The sequence below is a fragment of the Muscardinus avellanarius genome (genome assembly GCF_963383645.1).
Source record: "Muscardinus avellanarius genome assembly, chromosome: 1".
Taxonomy (NCBI): domain Eukaryota; kingdom Metazoa; phylum Chordata; class Mammalia; order Rodentia; family Gliridae; genus Muscardinus; species Muscardinus avellanarius.
In genome coordinates this window covers 181937515-181958366 of record NC_137786.1, presented here as the reverse complement: position 1 = coordinate 181958366, position 20852 = coordinate 181937515, and the positions used below count along the sequence as shown (strand labels likewise).

Below are 20852 nucleotides of genomic sequence, written 5' to 3'. Positions count from 1 at the left end.
TGGCGCACATTTGTAATCCCCGCACTTGGGAGGCGGAGACAGGAGGATCACGCTGGTTCGAAGCCAGCCGTGCTGGCTTAAGAGACCCTGTTTCCAAATAAAAATACAAAAATAGGGCTGGGAGTGTAGCCCGGAGGTCAAAGGGCTTCCAGGAACCCTAGTACCACACATACACACACACACACACACAAAAAAAAAAAAAAATCCAAGCTATCACTAATTTTAAAAGGCACCATTAGTTTATTTATTTATTCATTTATTGCAGGTCTGGGAATTGAACCCAGGGGCATTCGACCTCCTAGCTACACCCCCTGCCCTATTTTTTCTTTATTTTGAAACCAGGTCTCACTGAGTTGCAGAGGGCATCACTAAGTAGCTGAGGCTGTCCATGAACCGTGATACTCCGGTCTCGGCCTCCCGAATGCTGGGATTACAAGCGTGCGCCACCACGCCTGACTTGGCACCATTATTTTAAATACTGCTAAAAAGGGGGGAAATTATACCATCTAAACTCTGACATGTGGTCAATAAGGTTCTTTTCTTCCTTCTTCTCTTTCATACTAGGGATCACATCCAGGGGGCGTTTCTGCCTCTGACAACTCCCCCCCCAGACCTTTTACTGTGTGTGTTTGTTTTTGCAGTTCTAGAGATTGACACTAGGGACAGTCTACTTCTTGAGCTACATCTCTAGCCTTATTTTATTCTTTATTATGAAACACGGTCTCACTAAGTTGTGTAGGGCCTCACAAGTTGCTGAGGCTGGCCTTGAACCTGGGATCCTCTGTCTTAGCCTCCCAAGTACTGTGATTACAAGTGTGCACTACCACATCCAGCTTGCCTTTTTTATTTTGAAACAGGGTCTTGCTAAGTTGCCACAGCTGGATTCAAACTTGTGATCCTCCTGTCTCAGCCTCTCAAGTACTGGAATTACTGGAGTGCATCACCACACCCAGCTATAAGACACTTCTTGAACTCAGAGATGTTAAAATATGCACAGAAGAGCAAAATAAAATATAGAAATATAGTATGTCACCAAAGTCAGTACAGTGTGCTTACTATATATCAGACATTATTTGAAGTACGTTACCTATATTAACCCATTTTATCTTCATAATTTCCCTTTGAGGTAAATACTATTATTAGCTTTATTTATTTAGTGGTGCTGGGGATGGAACTCAGAGGCATTCTACCTCCAAGCTATACCCTCAGCCCAATTATTTCTCTTTCCTTTCTCTCTCTCTTCCTTTCTTTCTTTCTTTCTTTCTTCCTTTCTTTCTTTCTTCCTTTCTTTCTTTCTTTCTTTCGGAATTGAACCCAGAGGCATTCTTCCTCTGAGCTATACCCCTAGCCCTATTTTTTATTCTCTACTTTGAAAAGGGGCCTAAGTTGCAGAGAGCCTCGCTAAGTATCTGAGGCTGGCTGCAAACCTGTGATCCTCCTGTCTCAGCCTCCCAAGTACTGAAATTACAAGCATGTGCCACTACACCCAGATTTATTGGCCCTATTTTTATAAATAAGTGGTAGAGCAAGGATTCAATGTAAACTCGAGCAGTCTGGCTTTACTCCCTTGTATATCCCTTGTTATAAATATGTACAAACATACATAAAATATATAATTGGGCTGAGTGTGGTGACACATGCCTGTAATCCCAGTACTTGAGATGCTGAGATAGGATTATAGGTTTAAGACTAGCCTTAGCAATTTAACAAGACCCTGCTTCAAAATAAGAAAAAAGGGCAGGAGAAAGGCGTATCCTAGAGGTAGAATGCTTTGGGATTCAATCCTCAGTAATATAAGTATATGGGCATACATACATATATCATGTGTACATATATATAATGTTATATAAAAAGTGAACTGGCCTATTTTCTCTTAGCATCTCTACCATTAGAAAGTGGAATGGTGAGTTCAGAGGGCAAGAAACTGAAACATACTGGGTATGGCACTTCCAGAGCCTTGGAGGAAGTAGAGGACTGGTAACCAAGAGCTGGGACTGAACAAATCTATTAAGAGGGAACCTATTTATAGGTTCCCTGCATTGAATAGAACACAAGGATGTGAACTCACACTCTTTTTGCAGTACTGGGGATGGAACCCAGGGGCATTCTACCTCTGAGCTACACCCCCAGCCCTATTTTTGATTCTTTATTTTGAAACAGGGTCTCACTATGTTGTAAAGGGCCTCACTAAGTAGCTGAGGCTGTCCGCGAACTGTGATCCTCCTGTCTCAGACTCCCAAATGCTGGGATTACAAGGTGCGCCACCACCCCCAGCTTTGGACTCATCCTTTTTTCAAATATCTCTCTGGTCCATGACAGCTAGGCCATTGCGATGGTGCTGCTTTTAGATGGGTAGCTTCGGGCTGGCAGAGTTAAACAGGAGTGCAACAGTGACACCGCATGGTATAAGTGAGCAATGGTTTGGTAAAATATCAGGGCTCATCAGGATTGGGAAGTGGAGATGGATGGAAAAACAGATTTGAGATATTACTTAGGAGGCCAAAGAATGGAAAGGAGTTGGTGACAGGCTGAATGTAGCAGGTTTAAGAAGAGGAGGAAGTGAAGAATGACCTCTAGTTTCTGGTGAAACTTAACCAAAGGAGAGTTTAAGATTTTTCTTAGCCATATATGATTCCTAGGGAATGCAGGGAGTGCTCAGGGCCAAAACAGAGAAGCTGTCCATTGCTGATCAGGCTTTTGATAGAAAAGGAAAGGAGCTGGGACCTGGGGCTCCAGGAAGCTCCAAAGGTCTAATAAAGAGCCTGTGCTGAAGGTCCCTGGAGGACTCTCGAGAGCCATGTGGATGGAAGTGCGGGTGATGGCAGCACTCACCCAACTCTGCCTGGATATCATGGCAGCTCAGCAGCAGCAACTTGCCTTTCGTCAGCAACTCAACAGGCATTGTGGAGACACGGGCCTGCCAGTCATTCAGGCAGCTCACCAGCTTTATGTAGTTCTTGATGGGAGCACCTCGCATGTCCTCCAGCTTTTGAGGCCCCCAGGTTCGCAAGAACTCAAAAATATCTGCTATCCAGTGATGCTTCCTACAGAATTCCTGCACCTCCAACAGCATACCCTAGAGGTAGACAGGGTGGTTAGGGGAGAGGCAGTAGCTCTGATGGGAACTGGTGGCCTCCAATCTCTGTTCTCACCTCCATCAGTGCCTGCTGTGTAGCCAGTGCCTGCTGGATTCGAAGGTTGTCATCCAAATCCTGCTGTAGCTGATTATAATTGGGGGGCAAGTACTGGCCCCGAAGCCGGTGACCACGGACCTCCAGCAGACCAGTAATCGTGTGAGACTTCCAGGGCCACACCAATCCTACGTTTGGGCCGCAGAACATTCGGACTGCATCGCTGGGCAGATTCTGTAACTTGGGCATCAGGAATTCTGTGTTCGCGTCCTCCTCCTCATCTTCTAGTGGAGCATATGCCATAATTGCCCATGAGTTTCTCCAGAGCCCTCACACAACCCTTTATTTATGCCCTAGTGCATACACACACCCATTCCCTGCCTATGAGTGAGTTTCTGCACACATGTCTATATCACAAATGCAGTGCATCCAAGCAACGAGAGGATCTATTATTTAGAATTCAAGTGCATTTACTCTAAGCTAGTATAAGCAGGAAGGGAATATTATAACATGTTAACTGGGCTGCAGAGAAATAAGGAGATCTGAAAAACAGAAACACTCTGGGCTGAGCATCTGGAGCCCTGTGCAAATTGGGATGTTATGGCCACGTCACCAGCCACAGAACACACTGCCTCTGCTCTGCATAGTCTGCAAAGTGAATGGCGTATGCCTCTTTCCCCAACTTCATTCTGAACTGGTCTCATGCAGACCCAATTGGTGGATCCTAAATCACATAGGACACCTAGCTGCAAAGTGTAGTTCATAGTACTCCATAGCACTCCAGCCTCCATAGAACAGAGGAGGGGGTGGGGTGGGGAGGAGTGCTAAGCATGACAGGCCTCTGGATCTTTCTTAAGGAATATCCTTCACTCGAGCCCCCCCCCCTTTTTTTTTCAATAGTGGGAATGGAACCCAGGGGCATTCTACCTCTGAGATACACCACCAGCCCTATTTTTTTATTCTTTATTTTGAAACAGGGTCTCACTGAGTTGCAGAGGGCCTCACTAAGTAGCCGAGGCTGCCCGTGAACCACAACCCTCCTGTCTCATCTTCCCAAATGCTGGGATTACAGGAGTGTGCCACCATGCCTGGTTTCGAGCCTCCCTTTTGACTGTTTAGGAACTGTATAACTGCCAGGATCAGTGTTTATTTCAAAGACTTAATCAAAAAAGGTGGAAAAACATAGAAATTTTCAGAAACCAACTTCATTGTACCCATATCTGAGCTATACACTGTAAAGGCTCAGACCTCAGATCTCTTGGCCATCTGCGCTCACTCCTTAGTGCCCACTCACCTCCACTGCTTTAAATAACATCTATTTGCTTTAAACTCCACTACTAGTGTTCTCTCTCCTTCTGGATTCTATTCTGAATTCTACTCCACATTTCACTCGAATTATCTAAGATACATTCAACAAGGCCAAACATGAGCTCTGATTTCTCCCCTCATAGAAAATGTGTTCCTCCTTCAGTCTTCTAATTTTGGTATGAGGCCTCCATCCTCACAGTCATCTTTGATGCTTCTTCCCCACACAACATACTCAGCCATTACAAAATCCCACAGGCTCTACACTTAAAATATATCCAGAATCAGCCGAACATGGTGGTACATGCCTGTAATCCCAGCACTTGAGAGGCCGAGACAGGAAGACTGCAGGATCAAGGCCAGCCTCAGCAAGTTAGTGAGACCCTTAGCAACTATGTGACACCTTGTTTCAAAATATTAAAAAATTAAAAAGGAATCGGGGTATAGTTCAAAGGCAGAATGTCCCTGGGTTCAATCCCCAGTAACAACAACAACAAAAGAGGCAATCCTTTGCCTTTTTTCAGTCTAAAAGATTTATCTTATCTCAGATGTCAAAATAATATTTTTATCTTAGTAGGATATCCTCATACTAGAGTTAATAACTAAGGTTTATAGTTTTGTTTTTTCAGAACTGGGGATTGAACCCAGGGGAATTCTACCCGTGAGCTACACTCCCAGCCCTATTTTTATTCTTTATTTTGAAATAGGGAGTCACTAAATTGCAGAGGGCCTCACTAAGTAGCTGAGGCTGGCTGCGAACCTATGATCCTCCTGTCTCAGCCTCTCAAGAACTCATCTTTAAATCATCTTAATGAGAGCATATCTGATGAAAGGGAAAATTAAAAAGCATCTCCATGTCAGAGGTGACCAAATGCATTAGATGATTTTATCTGTGACAGCATTAGCACTCTAAATGAAAGAAATGTGAAGATGTTATTTCCTCTCTCATGGTTAACATGTTTGAGGATTGACATCTTGATAATACTAATAAATTAAATACTAATAAAATATTAAAATAATATTAATAAAAATAATATTAATAAAAATTAAAATAATAAAATAAATACTAATAAATTATTCTATAGAAAATGGAATATAGCTTTAGAAATAAAGCAAATAAAACAGAACTCTACAAACACTTACAAATCACCTCAGAAATGGAATTCATAAGTAAATAAAATGCAGCTACAACAGTGGGGAAAAAAACTTTACAGAGTTTTGGATGAACCAGGAGAAGGACAAGGTACATACCCTCTTTATACACCCTTCACGGCACACAAATAAACACATAAATTAGTGAGCAAAACCAGCCCCTGTCTCTCCCACTTACAACACACATGTGCAGAACTCGCTTAGAGTAGCTCCATCCACGCCAAGGCCTGACTCTCTGGCTTGGGCCAGTCACACTCTACATGTCCCATCCCGTTCTTCCAGCCTTCCTACCCCCTTCCTGTCTCCTTAAATACCTTCGTAGTTAAGCAGGGAGGTCTTCAGGTCTGCAGACTGCATAACCTTCATGCCAGCATGTAGAGAGGGAACAGAAATTAGGAAACAATGAGTGTTGGACACCAAGCTGAGCACTTCTAATCTCTCAGAGCATAGAAACTGGGAATTCCTATAGTCAGCCCCCTGCCCAATCCAGAATACCTTCAGAGCAGAGGCCTTGACAGACTGTAGGCCATCAGTCAGAACCTGGATTATATTTTCAATACAGGGTGCTTGTGACAGCTGCCCACAATCAGTAAAGACCAACTGTGATGAGAGAAAGGGTATTTGCCTTGGGGCCTGTAAAAGAAGTCCAGGAAAGGTCGTGGGGCTAGATGTTGGTACCATCTACCATCTGACCCTTCATTGCCTTCCCACCTCCACCCACCACCTCACTTGCAGGATGTTGGCCACAAAAGAGGTTATTTCATCTTCCAAGATGGAAACAAGACTCTGGCAAATCATGTAGTCCACCAGACGGGCAAATCTTCCCAGCTGCAACAACCAGGCATCTGCCTGCTTCAGCTTCTGTGTCAGCTGCTTGCACAGCACCCTCTGAAGGTATATGGAGCCTTGGCCTGCCCTGATCCTGTTGCAGCCTTGCACTCGCTCCTGGAGGCCCTGTTGCATGTGGTATGTGTCCTCGTGGATCTGTGAGCATACAGAATGGAAACTTAGTGGAGAGAGAGGGATGGAGAGTAAACCAACCACCCACCGGTCTGTGCAAACAACCAGGTCTTGGTGCCTGAAACCTGGACCCTAGAAATGTACATGCAGGGTGCCTTTTTGGCAGAGATTAGTCCCAGAAATTTTTAAGTGACAGAGAAGACAAAATAAAGGACATGTGTTAAGAGGATCTAATATGCTAATGTGTTAGACCAGACTTATCTACTGAAAGCCTCCGGTATGGAACTCAAATAAAAAATTCATGTATATGAAAAACAGAGTTTCATAATACATAGAATAGACCGAAAAAGTTTGGATAAGTAAAGTTCAGCAATAATTTCAGGCCATGAACTCTAATCACTAGGCCTGAGTGATGTGGCCTATTGAGTAACATAATACTGCCTTATGTTCTAGAAAAAGCTAATTCTGGGCACAGACACACACTTTCTACTGAGGGAGGGGAAATGTGGGGTAAAAGCTTTGGAGCCTCTTTGTGAGTTCTTCTCAGACCCAAGAGGTTTCTTGGCCTATGAAGGCTGCTGACAGCTGTCAAGTGTCTGAACCTGTCCTGTTGAACAACATAAGGGAGGCACAAGACAGTTATGCTTGGCCACATGGGTCCTCTGTCCTTGCTGCTCTCCTGTTGCTTGTTATGGTCCACAGAGATTCCGATGATTACCGATTTGTTCAAGGAGAATTGCAGGTTTGAGACCAGCCTCAGTAACTTAGTGAGACCTTCAGCAACTTAGCACAAACCCTATTTCAACATAAAAAAATAAAAGGAACTTGGGATGTAGCTCAGAAGTAGAAAGCCACAGGAGGATCACAGGTGTGAACCCAGAATTTAGCAAGACCTTGTTTCAAAATAGAAAACGAAATGCTGCTGGGGTTGTAGCTCAGAGATAGAATGCCGCTGGTTTCAATCACCAGTACTACTACTACTATGACTACTACTACTAGTGTCTTTATTCATCTTTTTACTTTTTACTTTATTTCATCTCTAAGTAGAATCTCCCATATGCTAGGATTATAGATATGTGTCATCATGCCTGGGTAATGCAGACATGTTTGCATATATAAAAACTAAGTCATGGTAAGATCTCCTTCTCCATCACCAGAAATGTCATCCAAGTGTTGGGCAATAGGACAGGAAAGGTCTAAAAAAGACATTCCAGTTGGATCTAGCTCTTTTAAAAATTTTTTTCCAGTTACTTCCACTTATGTTTAATTGCCTGGAACTGATCACATGACCATCCCCCCCCCAACTAGGACAGTCTATGAAAAGAAACAAAATCAATATTCTAAAACTAAGAAATATAAGTCAATTTTAAGTGGTGCCTAGGAAACCACAAGAAGAATAAAATGAGTGACATCCAAACCACTAGAGGACAAGAGTAGCAACAAAACTGTAGACAATTCAGGAAAAGAAACACAGGAAGAATCAGCCAGAAATCATAAGAAATAGAAAACACCAAGATGGGATGGGGAAAGTAAGTTCAAACCTATTGGTAATCATAGTAAATGAGATGAACCTATCTATTATAAGACATAGACTCTCAGATCAGATTTTATTTATTTTATTTTATTTTTGGTGGTCCTGGGGTTCCTGGAAGCCCTTCTACCTCCGGGCTACACTCCCAGACCTATTTTATATTTTTATTTGGAAACAGGGTCTCTTAAGCCAGCAAGGCTGGCTTTGAACCAGCGCGATCCTCCTGTCTCCGCCTCCCAAGCGCGGGGATTATAAACCTGTGCCACCACACCCGACTCAGACCAGATTTTTTTAATCTATTCATAGTAGAAACACAAAGAGCAAAGTAATAAAAGAAGGCTGAAAATAAAGGGACATTTAAAAAATAAATCAAAGCTGGGTGTGGTGGCATGCACCTATAATCCACCAGTACTTGGGAGGCTGAGACTGAGGAGGATTGCAGGTTTGAGACCAGCCTCAGCAGTTTAGTGAGATGCTCAGCAATCTAGTGATAATATGTCTCAAAATAAAAGAACAAAAAGGGCTGGAGGTGTGACTTAGAGGTAGAATTCCCCTTGGTTAAATCTCCCAGTATCCCCCCCACACACACACACTAATCAAGCAAATACTATTAATATTAGACAAAAAAAGAACTCTAAAAAAAGAGCTTTTAGCTGGGCTAAAAGAATGAAGACTTGTAGGTGGCCACAGTGGTATACACCTGTACTCCCGGCATCTAAGAAGGCCAAGGCAGTAGGATCACAAGTTTGAGGCCAGCCTGGGAAACTTAACAAGACCTACCTCAAAACAAAACAAAACAAAACACAGGTCTAGGGAGTTATAGGTTAGTGGTAGAGTACTTCTGGGTTCAATTCCTAGTACTTCAAAAATAAAATAAAAGATGAAGACCTTTTCATATCAATAAAAAGGTTACTAACCATTATGCACACAACACCATTTTTTTTTTAAAGTTGCAAAAACCAAAAGAACATCGAGGAATGAATTAACAGATATGTAGTCATAGGAGGAAAAATTTATTAGCATTTTTTTGTGGTACTGAGGATTGAACCCAGGGGTATTCTACTCTACCTTTGAGCTACACCCCCTCAGCTCTAGTTTTATTTTTATTTTGAAACAGGGTCTCACTAGGTCGATGAGAGCCCCACTACTTGCTGAAGCTGTCTTCAAACCTGTGATCCTCCTACCTCAGTCTCCCAAGTACTGGGATTACAGGCATATGTGACCACACCTGACAGGGGGAGATATTTAACACATGCCTCTCAGAAGCTGAAAGATTAAGTAAAAAAAAAATTGTGCCTACACACACACACACACACACACAATTTGTGTGTTTGTGGTACTGGGGATGGAATCCAGAGGCATTCTACCTCTGAACTAAATCCCTAGCCTTAATTTTTATTCTTTATTTTGAAAGAGAGTCTCACTAAGTTGCAGAGTACCTGAGGCTGAAGGTGAACCCATGATCCTCCTGTCTCAGCTTCCCATGTACTGGGATTACAAGTGTGCACCACTATGCCTGACTCAGAATATTTAAATAACACTATAAATGAGTCTGATCAATTAATATGTATTTTCTAAGGTTGAGTTTCCTAGAAGCAGAACACTGAGACTAATATTTTTGGGGAAATTTCAATTTATTGAAGGGAAAAAAATAAAAAATCAAAAACCCTCTAAGAGAGTGAGAGAAGCAGAATGGAGAAGAGAAAGGTACCCAGCAAGATCTCAGCTCAAAGCTGCTTTTGGTCTGATCTGGAGGGGAAGAGGAGGAGACATTGGAATGCACATCACATTATAGAGTTGCCTTGCCTTTAGGCAGGGAAGACAAGTTAAAACTAAGGAACAGCCGGGTGTGGTGGCTCACGCTTATAATCCCAGCATTTGGGAGGCTGAGCCAGGAGGACTGCGGTTCAAAGACAGCCTCAGCTACTACTTAGTGAGGCCCTCTGTAACTTAGTGAGACCCTGTTTCAAAATAAAGAATAAAAAATAGGGCTAGGGGTGTAGCTCAGAGGTAGAATGCCCCTGGGGTCCATCCCCAGTACTGTAAAAAACAAACAAGCAAACAAACAAACAACAACAACAACAACAACAAACCCAAGGAACTATTCCATAGGCGAGAAACAAAAGGGATATGATCACTAAATGCAACACATGATTTTGGTTTGTATCCTCAAGTAGGAAAGAATATAATAATAAAAGAGATTACTAGAAGAATTTGCAAATTTTGAATATAGAGTAAGGATTAGACAGCAGAATTGTAACTACATGAAACTTCTGTCATAATTATACTATAGTTATGGAAGAAAATATTCTCAGGAAAAACACTCTGGCATATTTAGGGGTAAAAAGATTTGACTTCTGAAGTCTATTATTAAGTGATTCAGAAAAATAATATGTATATATCTTTAAAAAGGGAGGGAGGGAAAGAGACAGACAGGGGCAAAGAGAAAAGAGAAGAGGAGAGGAGAGGAGAGGAGAGGAGAGGAGAGGAGAGGAGAGGAGAGGAGAGGAGAGGAGAGGCAGGTGTGGTGTTACACCTCTAATCCCAGTACTTGGGAAGCTGAGACAGGAAGATCACAGGTTTGAGGTCAACCTTGGCAATTTAGTGAGACCCTGTTTCAAAACAAAATGGGCTGGGGGTGTAGCTTGGAGGTAGTATGCCCCTGGATTCAATTCCTGAAACCTAGGGTGGCAGGGGTGGGGGCAAGAAAGAGAGAGAGAAAATAAGCGACAAAATGAATGGGGCAAGCTGGGCATAGTGGTGACGCTTGTAATCCCGGTAGTCGGGGGACCGAGACAGACAGGAGGATCGTGCAGGTTCAAAGCCAGCCTCAGCTACTTGGTAAGGCTCTCGGCAACCCAGTAAGACCCTGTTTTGAAATAAAATATTAAATAGGTGTGGGAGTGTAGCTTGGAGGTAGAAAGCCACTGGGTTTCATCCCCAGTACCACAATAAATTAAATTAAATTAAAAAAAAAAAGCCGGTCGTGATGGCGCACACTTGTCATCTCTGCGCTTGGTAGGCTGAGACAGGAGGATCACACAGGTTCAAAGCCAGCCTCAGCTACTTAGTGAGGCTCTCAGCAACTTAGTGAGACCCTGTTTCCAAATAAAATATAAAATAGGTCTGGGAATATAGCCCGGAGGTAGAAAAGCCCCTGGTTCCACTCCCAGTACCACCAAAAATAAAATAAAATAAAATAATAAAATAAAAATAAATAAATAAATATGAATATACACATACATAAATAAACGGAGCAAACAAAGATCTGGATAAAAGGTATGTCAGATATGATCTTACTATCCTTTTAGTTCTAATAAGCTTAAAATTATATCAAAATGCTTAAAATTATATCAAAATGCAAATGTATACAAGGAAGGAAGGAAGGAAGGTGGGAAGAGAGAGAGAAAAGGAGGAAAAAGGGAGAAGAGGAAAGGAAGGAAATAGTTTTATTCCAGTACTGTGAAGGCGCTCTAACACTGATAATTCACCACATTAATAGACTAACTGGGAAAAATCCCAAGGGCGTTTAAAAAGAAGCAGGGGAAAAAATCCTTTGACAAAAATCAACACCCACTTATGATTAAAAAAAAACTTTTAGGAAATGGATTAAGGACATTTACCAAACACCTGAGGTTTGCATCATGTTTTTAATGTTTCAAATGTATTTTAGCTCTTTGGTACATTTAAACTGGCGGCAGAATGCATTTACTTAGCAGATCGCAAGCTTGGTTCTAAAACAGCTCAGTTACCAGCTGTGATGATGAAATCCCCCATCTCCCCCTGGGGCCTCTTCCTGGTGACTCCCAGTGGGGACAGATTTAATTCATTCCCATGCAAAGAGAAGGTGGCTCTTGTGCTGCATTTGTTGGTCTTTTTATTTCTTAAATGGAGTTTTTGATATGCAAGAGTTAATTTTGTGTGTATGTGTGTGTGTGGGGGTCCTGGGGATGGAATCCAGGGGCATTCTACCTCTGAGCTACATGCCCAGCCCTATTTTATTTTTTATTTTGAAACAGGGTCTCACTAAATTGTGGAGGGCCTCACTAAGTAGCTGAGGCTGTCAGTGAACCACGATCCTCCTGTCTCAGCCTCCAAAATGCTGGGATTATAAGCGTGTGCCACCACGACCAGTTTAAAAGTTAATTCATTATTTATGTTAGTCTTTTACCTATCTCTAAATTGTATTGTTTGCCTTTATTGTTGTTAATTTTTAGGATTTCTAGTTGGAATATTAATATACCTTCAGATATAGCATTTGGAAGTATTTTATCCAATTCTATTAGTAACTTTTAACTCTGTTTACATTGTCTTTGGATAGACAATATTTTTTATTTTTTAGGGAGTTTGTATATTCTTCTGTTGCCTGTGCCATTGAAATCATATCCAAGAAATCACTGCCAATTTCAATGTTGTGAGGTTTTATGACCCAGATTTTCTTCTAAAAGTTTATAGTCTTAAGATTTATATTTAGATCTTTTATCTATTTTGAGTTAATACTTGTATATGGGATTAGGTAAGGGTCCAATTTTACTCTTTTCCATGTAATTATTATTTTTCAACAATATTTAGTTAAAAGATTATTATTTCCACCACCAAATGTTCGTGGAAACCTTGTCAAAAATAACTTGACAATATAGGGAAGAATTAAGCTCTAGGCTTGTATTTAACTCCAATGGTTTATATATCTGCCTTTAGAACAGTACTACACTGTTTCAATTATTGTAGCTTTATATGGTTTGAAATCAGAAAATATATATCTTCTAGCTTTGTTCTTTTCCAAGATCGTTTTGGGTATCTAGAATTCTAGAATCCATATTCCATATTAGGATAGATTTCTTTCTGAAAAATAAATATATAAATATATGATAGTTTCACCTAAAAAAAATAGAAAAAAATATCCTCTGGTAAGAAAGAAAGCAAAAAGAAATATTGAAATGTTATCTTTAAGTCATCAAAAGCTTGGTATCAGACAAATGAAACTGTTATGTGAGATTATCATTTTTAATTTTGGATAAATTGCTATAATACTAGATGTCAACCACTAAGCCAAGCATGGGAAGGAGGGATGGGGAGGGAATGGGGTGGGGATCGGGTGGGGGCAGACTGGGTGATGTGTGCATGTATGTCTACATAAGTTTGTATCCCATTATGATGTATGAATACAGTGCACCAATAAAATAAATAAAATAAAAGTTAATTTTAATACTGATAAATTCATTGACTTTTTGTTTTTTTTTTTGCGGGTCTGGGGATGGAATCCAGGGGCATTTGACCTCCGAGCTACTCCCCCTGCCCTATTTTTTATTCTTTATTTTGAAACCGGGTCTCACTGAGTTGCAGAGGGCCTCACTAAGTAGCTGAGGCTGTCCGCAAACCATAATCCTCCAGGACTCAGCCTCCCGAATGCTGGGATTACAAGTGTGTGCCACCACGCCCGGCTAAATTCATTGACATTTTTGTAGTGCACAATTTTTATATTTTCTTGGAGAAACTTTTTCCTACTCTGAAATAACAGTAATGTCCTATTTTATCTTCTAAAAGATTTTCACTTCTTTCCTTTCATACTTGTGTCTTTAATCTACCATAAATTAATTTGGGGGGTATGGTATAGCAACAATTAGAAAACAATAATGTGGGGGTTTTGTTTGTTTTTATTTTTGTTTATTTGGTCAAGGAGATTGAACCCAGAGGCATATAACTCCAAGCTATACCCCCAGCCTGATTTTATTTCTTATTTGAAAACAGGGTCTCACTAAATTGCTGAGAACCTTCCTAAGTAGCTGAGGCTGGCTTCAAACCTGCAGTCCTCCTGTCTCAGCCTCCCAAGTACTGGGATTACAGGCATGTGACATCATGCCCAGTCAACAATGATGTTTTAAAATACTATTTATAGCCGGGCGTGGTGGCGCACGCTTGTAATCCCCTTGCTTGGGAGGCAGAGACAGGAGGATCACGCAGGTTTGAAACCAGCCATGCTGGCTTAGGAGACCCTGTTTCCAAAAATTAAAAAAAAGTATAAAATAGGTCTGGGAGTGTAGCCCGGAGGTAGACGGGCTTCCAGGAACCTCAGTACCACACACAAAAAAAAAAAAAAAAAAAAAAAAAAAAATATATATATATATATATATATATATATATATATATATATATATATATATATTAGCAACAAACCCCAGAAAATATCTAGTAAAAAACACTAATAAATATGTTCAAGGCTTCTATAAGAAATCTATAAATCCTTGATAAGAGAAATTGAAGAAGGCAAAATAAATGAGGAGATCCATGTGCATGGTTAGGAAACTAAACTAAATGTTAAGCTATCATTTATCTCTATATTGATCCATAGATTCAAAGCAAGCCAAAAAAATATCATGTTGGTTAGTTTGTGGAAATTACCAGCTGATTCCAAACTTTATTTGGAAATTCAAAGAACCTAAAACAGCCAGGGCAATCTTAAAAGAACAGACAAGTTGCAAGATTCACAATACCAGATATAAATCCTTATTATAAAACTATAGTAATTAAGACAGTATAACACTGACAAGAAAACAGACTACTAGAACAGAATCCAGAAACAAATCCACAGAGTAAAATCATCTTATGAAAGAGATCACCACCATTAAGTAGGGTAAGGACCATCAGTGATAGATAGTAAAGTAAATCTTGACTCATAACATACAAGGAAATTAACTTGAAATGGACCATGGGCTTGAATCTGAAGATAAAGTAACAACATTTCTGGGGCGTGGGGGGACCACAGGAATGATGTAGTTTGGATGTAAAATATCCCTGGGACCTCCTGTTCTGGAGGCAGCCCTGTTGAAGCAGGACTTAAAGGATCCCTGGGGGTGTGGCCAGGGACTGTGTTTCCCTGGCAGGCTACTAAAGCTTCACACTCTTCTCTTCCTCCTGCCACCTTGGGCTGATAGTAAGTTCTCTTCTCTGCTGTCTGTCATCATGCCCTAAGGTCCTGTCACTCTGGCTCCTGCTGGGCAGCCAGAATGAATGGAATATGTATATTTATATATTTATATATATGCATTACAAATATATATTTATTCAGGATATATAAAAATATATAACTTGTATTCAATATAATTCATAGTATGTATATTTGTAAATATATATTGTGAAATCTCTAAATCTGTAAGTAAATAAATCTCCCTGCCTCTAAGTTCTGTGTGTATGTCAGAAATTTTGGATCACAGCTGGGTGTGCTGGTGCACGCTTGTAGCCCCAGTGCTTGGGGGGCTGAAACAGGTGCATCACAGGTTTGTGGCCAGCCTCAGCTACTTAGTGAGGCCCTCTGCAACTTAGTGAAATCCTGTTTCAAAAATAAAGGAAAAAAATATTAGGGCTGGGTGTATAGGTTGGAGGTAAAATACCCCTGGGTTACATTCCCAGACCCACCAAAAAAAAAAAAAAAAAAAAAAAAAAAAGAAGAAGAAGAAGAAGAATCACAGTAGGGATATACATGAGCTTGAGATAGGTAAAGATGTTTAAACCAAGACTCAAAAGCTCAGTAACACTGTTGGAGGTAAAAGACACTAACTTAAAACAATTGATAAAATTAACTTTAAGAAAATTTAAATATGCTGCCCATCAAAAGATACCACTAAAATAGCAAAAAGGCACAGACTCAGAGAAAATAGCTATATTATATATATTTGAACTTATATTTAGAATGCATTTTAAAAAACTTTCAGCCAAGAGTAGTGGCCCACATTTGTAATCCCAGTGCTTGGGAGGCTGAGACAGGAGGATCACAGATTTGTGGTCAGCCTCAGCTACTTAGTGAGGGCCACCTGCGACTTAGTGAAACCCTGTTTTAAAATAAAGTAAAAAAAATAGGGCTGGGGGTGAAGTTCAGAGGTAGAATGCTCCTGGGTTCATTCTGAAAAACAAAACAAAACAACCCAAACTCTAAATGATATAGGAAAAGCCAATGTTTTTCCTATGCTCAGATACATCCTCACTATAACAATTCTAATTCAGGTTGTGTAGGGGTTCCCTTATTACACCAAGCAATTCTTCGGCAGATACCAACCATGAATCCCAAGATTTATCTCAATTCTTACAACTGTCTCCCTGGAGATACCTTGATCCCTCCAGGTGAAGGTTCAGTCCTATAACACTGCCCCCACTATCTCTCTCTCTCTCTCTCTCTCTCTCTCTCTCTCTCTCTCTCTCTCTCTCTCTCTCTCCATATATATATATATATGTCAATCACAAGTAGCAGGCTGTTACCTATTGTCTTAGTTTATTTGTTTTGCTTTAACAGAATACCTAAGTGTGTGTGTGTGTGTGTGTGTGTGTGTGTGTGTGTGTTACTAGGGATTGAACTCAAAGGCATTCTATCTCCAAGCTACACCCCTAGCTCTCTCTTTTTATTTGTTTTCTTAGAGGAAAGATTTCTTTTCTTTTTTTCTTTTTTTTATTGGTGCATTGTATTCATACATCATAATAGGGTAAAAAATTTGTGTAGACATACATGCACACATTACCCAGTTAGCCCCTACCCAATTCCCACCCAGTTCCCTCCCCTTCACTCCTTCCCATGCTTGGCTTAGGGGTTGACTTCGATATGTTTTCATTTTTTATTTTGAAACAGGGTCTCACTAGGTTTCTGAAGGCCTTGATAAATTGCTGAAACTGGCTTTGAATCTGTATCTGTGATCCTCCTGTTTCAGTCTCCCAAGTACTGGGATTACAGGCATGTACCACCACACCCGGCTCTAAGTAATTTTTAAGGAATAGAAATTTATTTTCTCATGGTTCTGGGGACTGGAAATCCCAAGATCTGGTAAGAGACTTCTTGCTACCATTTGCACATAGAAGGAACAGTGTGTCCTTAAGCAGAGAAAGGCAGAAGGACAAAGAGGCACAGGGGAGCTGAACTGGCCCTTTTATAATGGCATTAATCCTCTCGCCTGTTCCATCTCCTAATAATACCACAGTGACACCTAGTTTAAATACCTGACAACAAACCTCTTATAGGCCATGGATAGGAGGCAAGTACAAAACAGGGCCTCCCAGAGCCATAGACAGGGCATGCGTACCTCACATCCAGAGTAGACATAACCAGGAAGGACTCCATCATTGCATGCATCTAATAACCACAGTGAGCTGGGCATGGTGGTGCAACCTTGTAATCCAAGTACTTGGGAAGCTGAGACAGAAGGATCTCAGGTTCAAGGACAGCCTCAGCAAGTAGTGAGACTCTTGTCAACCTGTGAGACTCTGTTCCCCAAAACTAAAATACAATAGGGCTGGGGGTGTAGCTTGGAGGTAGAATGCCTCTGGACCTAATCCCCAGTAACACACACACATACACATACACACACACACACACACACACACACACACACACACTAGCCACAGTGATCCTCTGAAAGTTCAAGATAGGTTCAAAGATAATCCCAGCAGCAGGAAAGATCAGTATTCTCGTCCTTACATTCCCCATGGCCCTAACTCCCTAAAATCTATAAAACAACTGACAAGACATGTTCCTTCTTCTGGCCCTGATCCTAGGCCAGGACCAACCCTGAGGGAAAATTCGAGGCTCAGATCTGCTCACCTGTTATTGATCCATCTATTTCAGCGCAGAGACTGCTGTTGCTGGGAAGGATGGTGGTTCTGACCTAACTACAGAGTTCAGTTCACATAGGGGATCCTGGGAGGAACTTCACCAAGAGAAGGTTCTAACTCTGGGAGGACAGCCTGGAGAAAAGGTTCACAATAAACAGGAGCTCCTTACAATGTGCAGAATAGATGTGCAGAGACTCCGACAGCGGTGGAGTAGCCGCAGGGCCTTGTAGTTCTGCCTGGCTAAAGCCTTCCGCAGATCCAGCAGCTCATAGCACCGATCCGGCTCCTGGGGTAGCCAGGCCACAGAGTATAGCTCCTGCAGAATCCTGGGATCAAGGAATAATACTTAGAGATGGCATCACGGCCCTCCCTCCATGGACACCTCTGATCTTTTCCCAGCCCAATTAGCCCAGACTGAGAAAACACTTACAAATCTATGTAATACTCCCAGTGATAACAGTGACAGCTTCCTCTTGAGAGTTCTTTGGAAGAGCCTAGAAAGTTGCTGGCTGGGGATTGACATGGGAAAGACTCAGGGCATATGAAAATGCTTATATCTAGGGACATTTCTGCCAGGAGAGAGGTTCAAATAGGTCCTATGGTCTGACTTAGAAAGAAAGACAAAGAATTTTCTTCCTTGGACCAGAGAAGCTGGAGGCCCAGGCAGATAGGTAAGTCTTAGGCTCAAAAATGATGAAACTGGAACTTTTCTATAGATCACTCCTGAGGAAGCCCACTTCTGTTACCAGAGAACGCTGTATCTCTAAATAGCATTGAAAAATATGAAAGACCCCCAATAAGAAGACAGGATGATCATAATAAATTGCATGTATTGATGCCAACACTAAGAGGCACTGACTATGATACATTATATCCACGATTTCTTCTTTCTTTCTTTCTTTCTTTCTTTCTTTCTTTCTTTCTTTCTTCTCTTTTCTTCTCTTTTCTTTTTCTTCTCTTTTCTTTTTTATGGTACTAGGGGTTGAACTCAGGGGGCTTCTACCTCTGAGGTACACTCCAGCCCTATTTTCTTCTTTATTTGTAAACAGGGTCTAAGTTGCAGAGGGCCTCACTAAGTAGCTGAGGCTAGCCATGAACCTGTGACCTTCCTGTCTCAGCCTCCCAAATGCTGGGATTATAAGCATGCGCCACCACAACCGGCTTTCCACAATTTCATTTAATTCCCATTACACCTGTGTAGCAGAAATTTTTATTCACATTTTCAAAATCATGATACTGAGGCTCAAAAAGTAAATTTCCTTGTTAGTATTCAGGATTTATATTCATATCTGTCCACTCTCCTCAGCCCTTATGCTTTTAATGACACCATGACATTTAGGCAAGACTGGAAGATGGAAACCGCCTAGAGCAGAGGCTGCTGACTGATAACTAATAGGTCAAATTCAAAAAGTTTCCAAAGGCTATCACTGAGAGTTAGCCAGCACAGTGTTTTAATTAAACTTTGAGCCAAACAGTTGCGATTAAGAAATTTTACCACATACAAAAAAGATGGCCTTCCAGAAAATCCTGAGATATAAGATAGCTGAACCACACTGGGACTATATTCCCAAATGATAATTAGTTGGAACTGAGTAGTGACTGTCGTCCTCAGATGCTGTCTCCAGAGTGCAGTTTCCCCAGACCCCTAATGCTTTCACCTAACTCCTGCATCCCTCCAACGCCTCCTGCTTGGGCCCATAGGCACTGGGGTTTATCACAGAACATACTTGTGAATAGCTGAACCATCACAAAGGGAGGGCAAGAAATCCTGGAAACAGAAATAACCAACCTTTTCCAAAAAAAAGAACAAAGAGAAGCAAGAAAAGAATACAAATAATAGCACTGAAAGAGCAAAGAGTTTGGATTCAAACCACTGAGTTAGATCCTCAGACTTGGTATTTAATAACGGTATAATATCTGGAGCAAGATGACATAGGAGAACATGTAAAATGTTCAGAATATATGATTCAGAGGGGAAAATACCTGGTTATGTAACACTATGTAATATATAATAATATTCCATATATATTATACAAAGACTAGAAAGATATGTAATAAAATGTTCATGGTGGTTATTTATGGGTGATGAGATTAGAACTTTATTTTCCTTTGTGATTGTTTTTGTTTCCCCAATTTCCTACAATGAGCATGTTACTATTTTTCTCAAGATCATTTTTAAAAATCTACTGAAGTTGTTTTTGACACTTTACCTGAGCCAGGTGTGGTGGCACATGCCAGTCATCCCCGTACTAGGGAGGCTCAGGCAGGAGGATGGCAGGTTCAAAGCCAGCCTCAACAACTCAGTGAAGACTCCAGCAACTTAGCAAGACCCTGTTTCAAACTAAAAAATAAAATAGGCTTGGGGGTATACCTCAGAGGTAGAATTCCCCTGGGTTCAATACTCATTACTACAAAATAAATAAATAAATAAATAAATAAATAAATAAATAAGTGACTTCACCTGTTAATGTGGAGCAGCCCAGCTCCAAAGTGGGGCACAGCCAAGAGCAGTCGCTTCCCTAGGAGACTCTGGAGCCGACACAGCCCCTGCAACCTCACATTCTTCTTCCAACTACAGATCAGAGGTCAGTGACAATGTGCTGGTGCTGTCTCCCTTCCCCCTCCCCAATTCCACTCCCTCCATCACTTACCAGGCCAAGGCCTTGCGTAAGAGGCACTGCCTGAAGAATGGAATGAACTGGAGTTGCTGCCACAGGACAGAGTGGCGGTGCCAGGTGCCCAGCGTCATTGTCTCGCTGCCCTCCACAGGGTGCACGTGCAGGATCCCAAAGGGAGAAAAGATGTAGTGCTCCGGGTTCACCTTGCTTGCTGGCACCACCATCAGGTCATAGGGCCTTTTAAAAGAAGCTCCAGTCAAGGGAACTGAAGGAACTCATGCAGATTTCCAGAAGAGACAAGAGAAAGATGGGAGAGCTGGGAAAAGAGACAGGAAGGAAAAAGAGAGCAAGGAGAGAGAAAAGAGTGGATTTATTTTTCAATTAGAAATATGGAATAAATATTAAGAAGAAACTGAAGCCTAAGAAAGATGAGAAGAAAGAAAACTCGGCCTGTTCTAAGAAGTTCATATCTCTACACCTAGATATCCTACATCCCATCAAATTCAAGACATCACCAGCTGGCCATGGTGGTGCATGCTTGTAATCCCAGTACTTGGGAGGCTG

General features: G+C 41.3%; 1 protein-coding gene across 1 annotated transcript in view; it reads right to left on the bottom strand.

The window, feature by feature from the left end:
• The window catches only part of DNHD1 (dynein heavy chain domain 1), a gene marked incomplete at both ends in the record, with an annotated part of 77313 nt that overhangs the window by 44663 nt on the left and 11798 nt on the right, over positions 1–20852 (bottom strand). The window contains 8 exons of the mRNA XM_080689920.1: positions 2833–3076; positions 3153–3415; positions 5903–5948; positions 6084–6221; positions 6318–6572; positions 17840–17996; positions 20132–20242; positions 20322–20525. Of these exons, the coding sequence (XP_080546046.1) occupies positions 2833–3076; positions 3153–3415; positions 5903–5948; positions 6084–6221; positions 6318–6572; positions 17840–17996; positions 20132–20242; positions 20322–20525 (1418 nt within the window). The remainder of the gene's footprint in view (positions 1–2832; positions 3077–3152; positions 3416–5902; positions 5949–6083; positions 6222–6317; positions 6573–17839; positions 17997–20131; positions 20243–20321; positions 20526–20852) is intronic.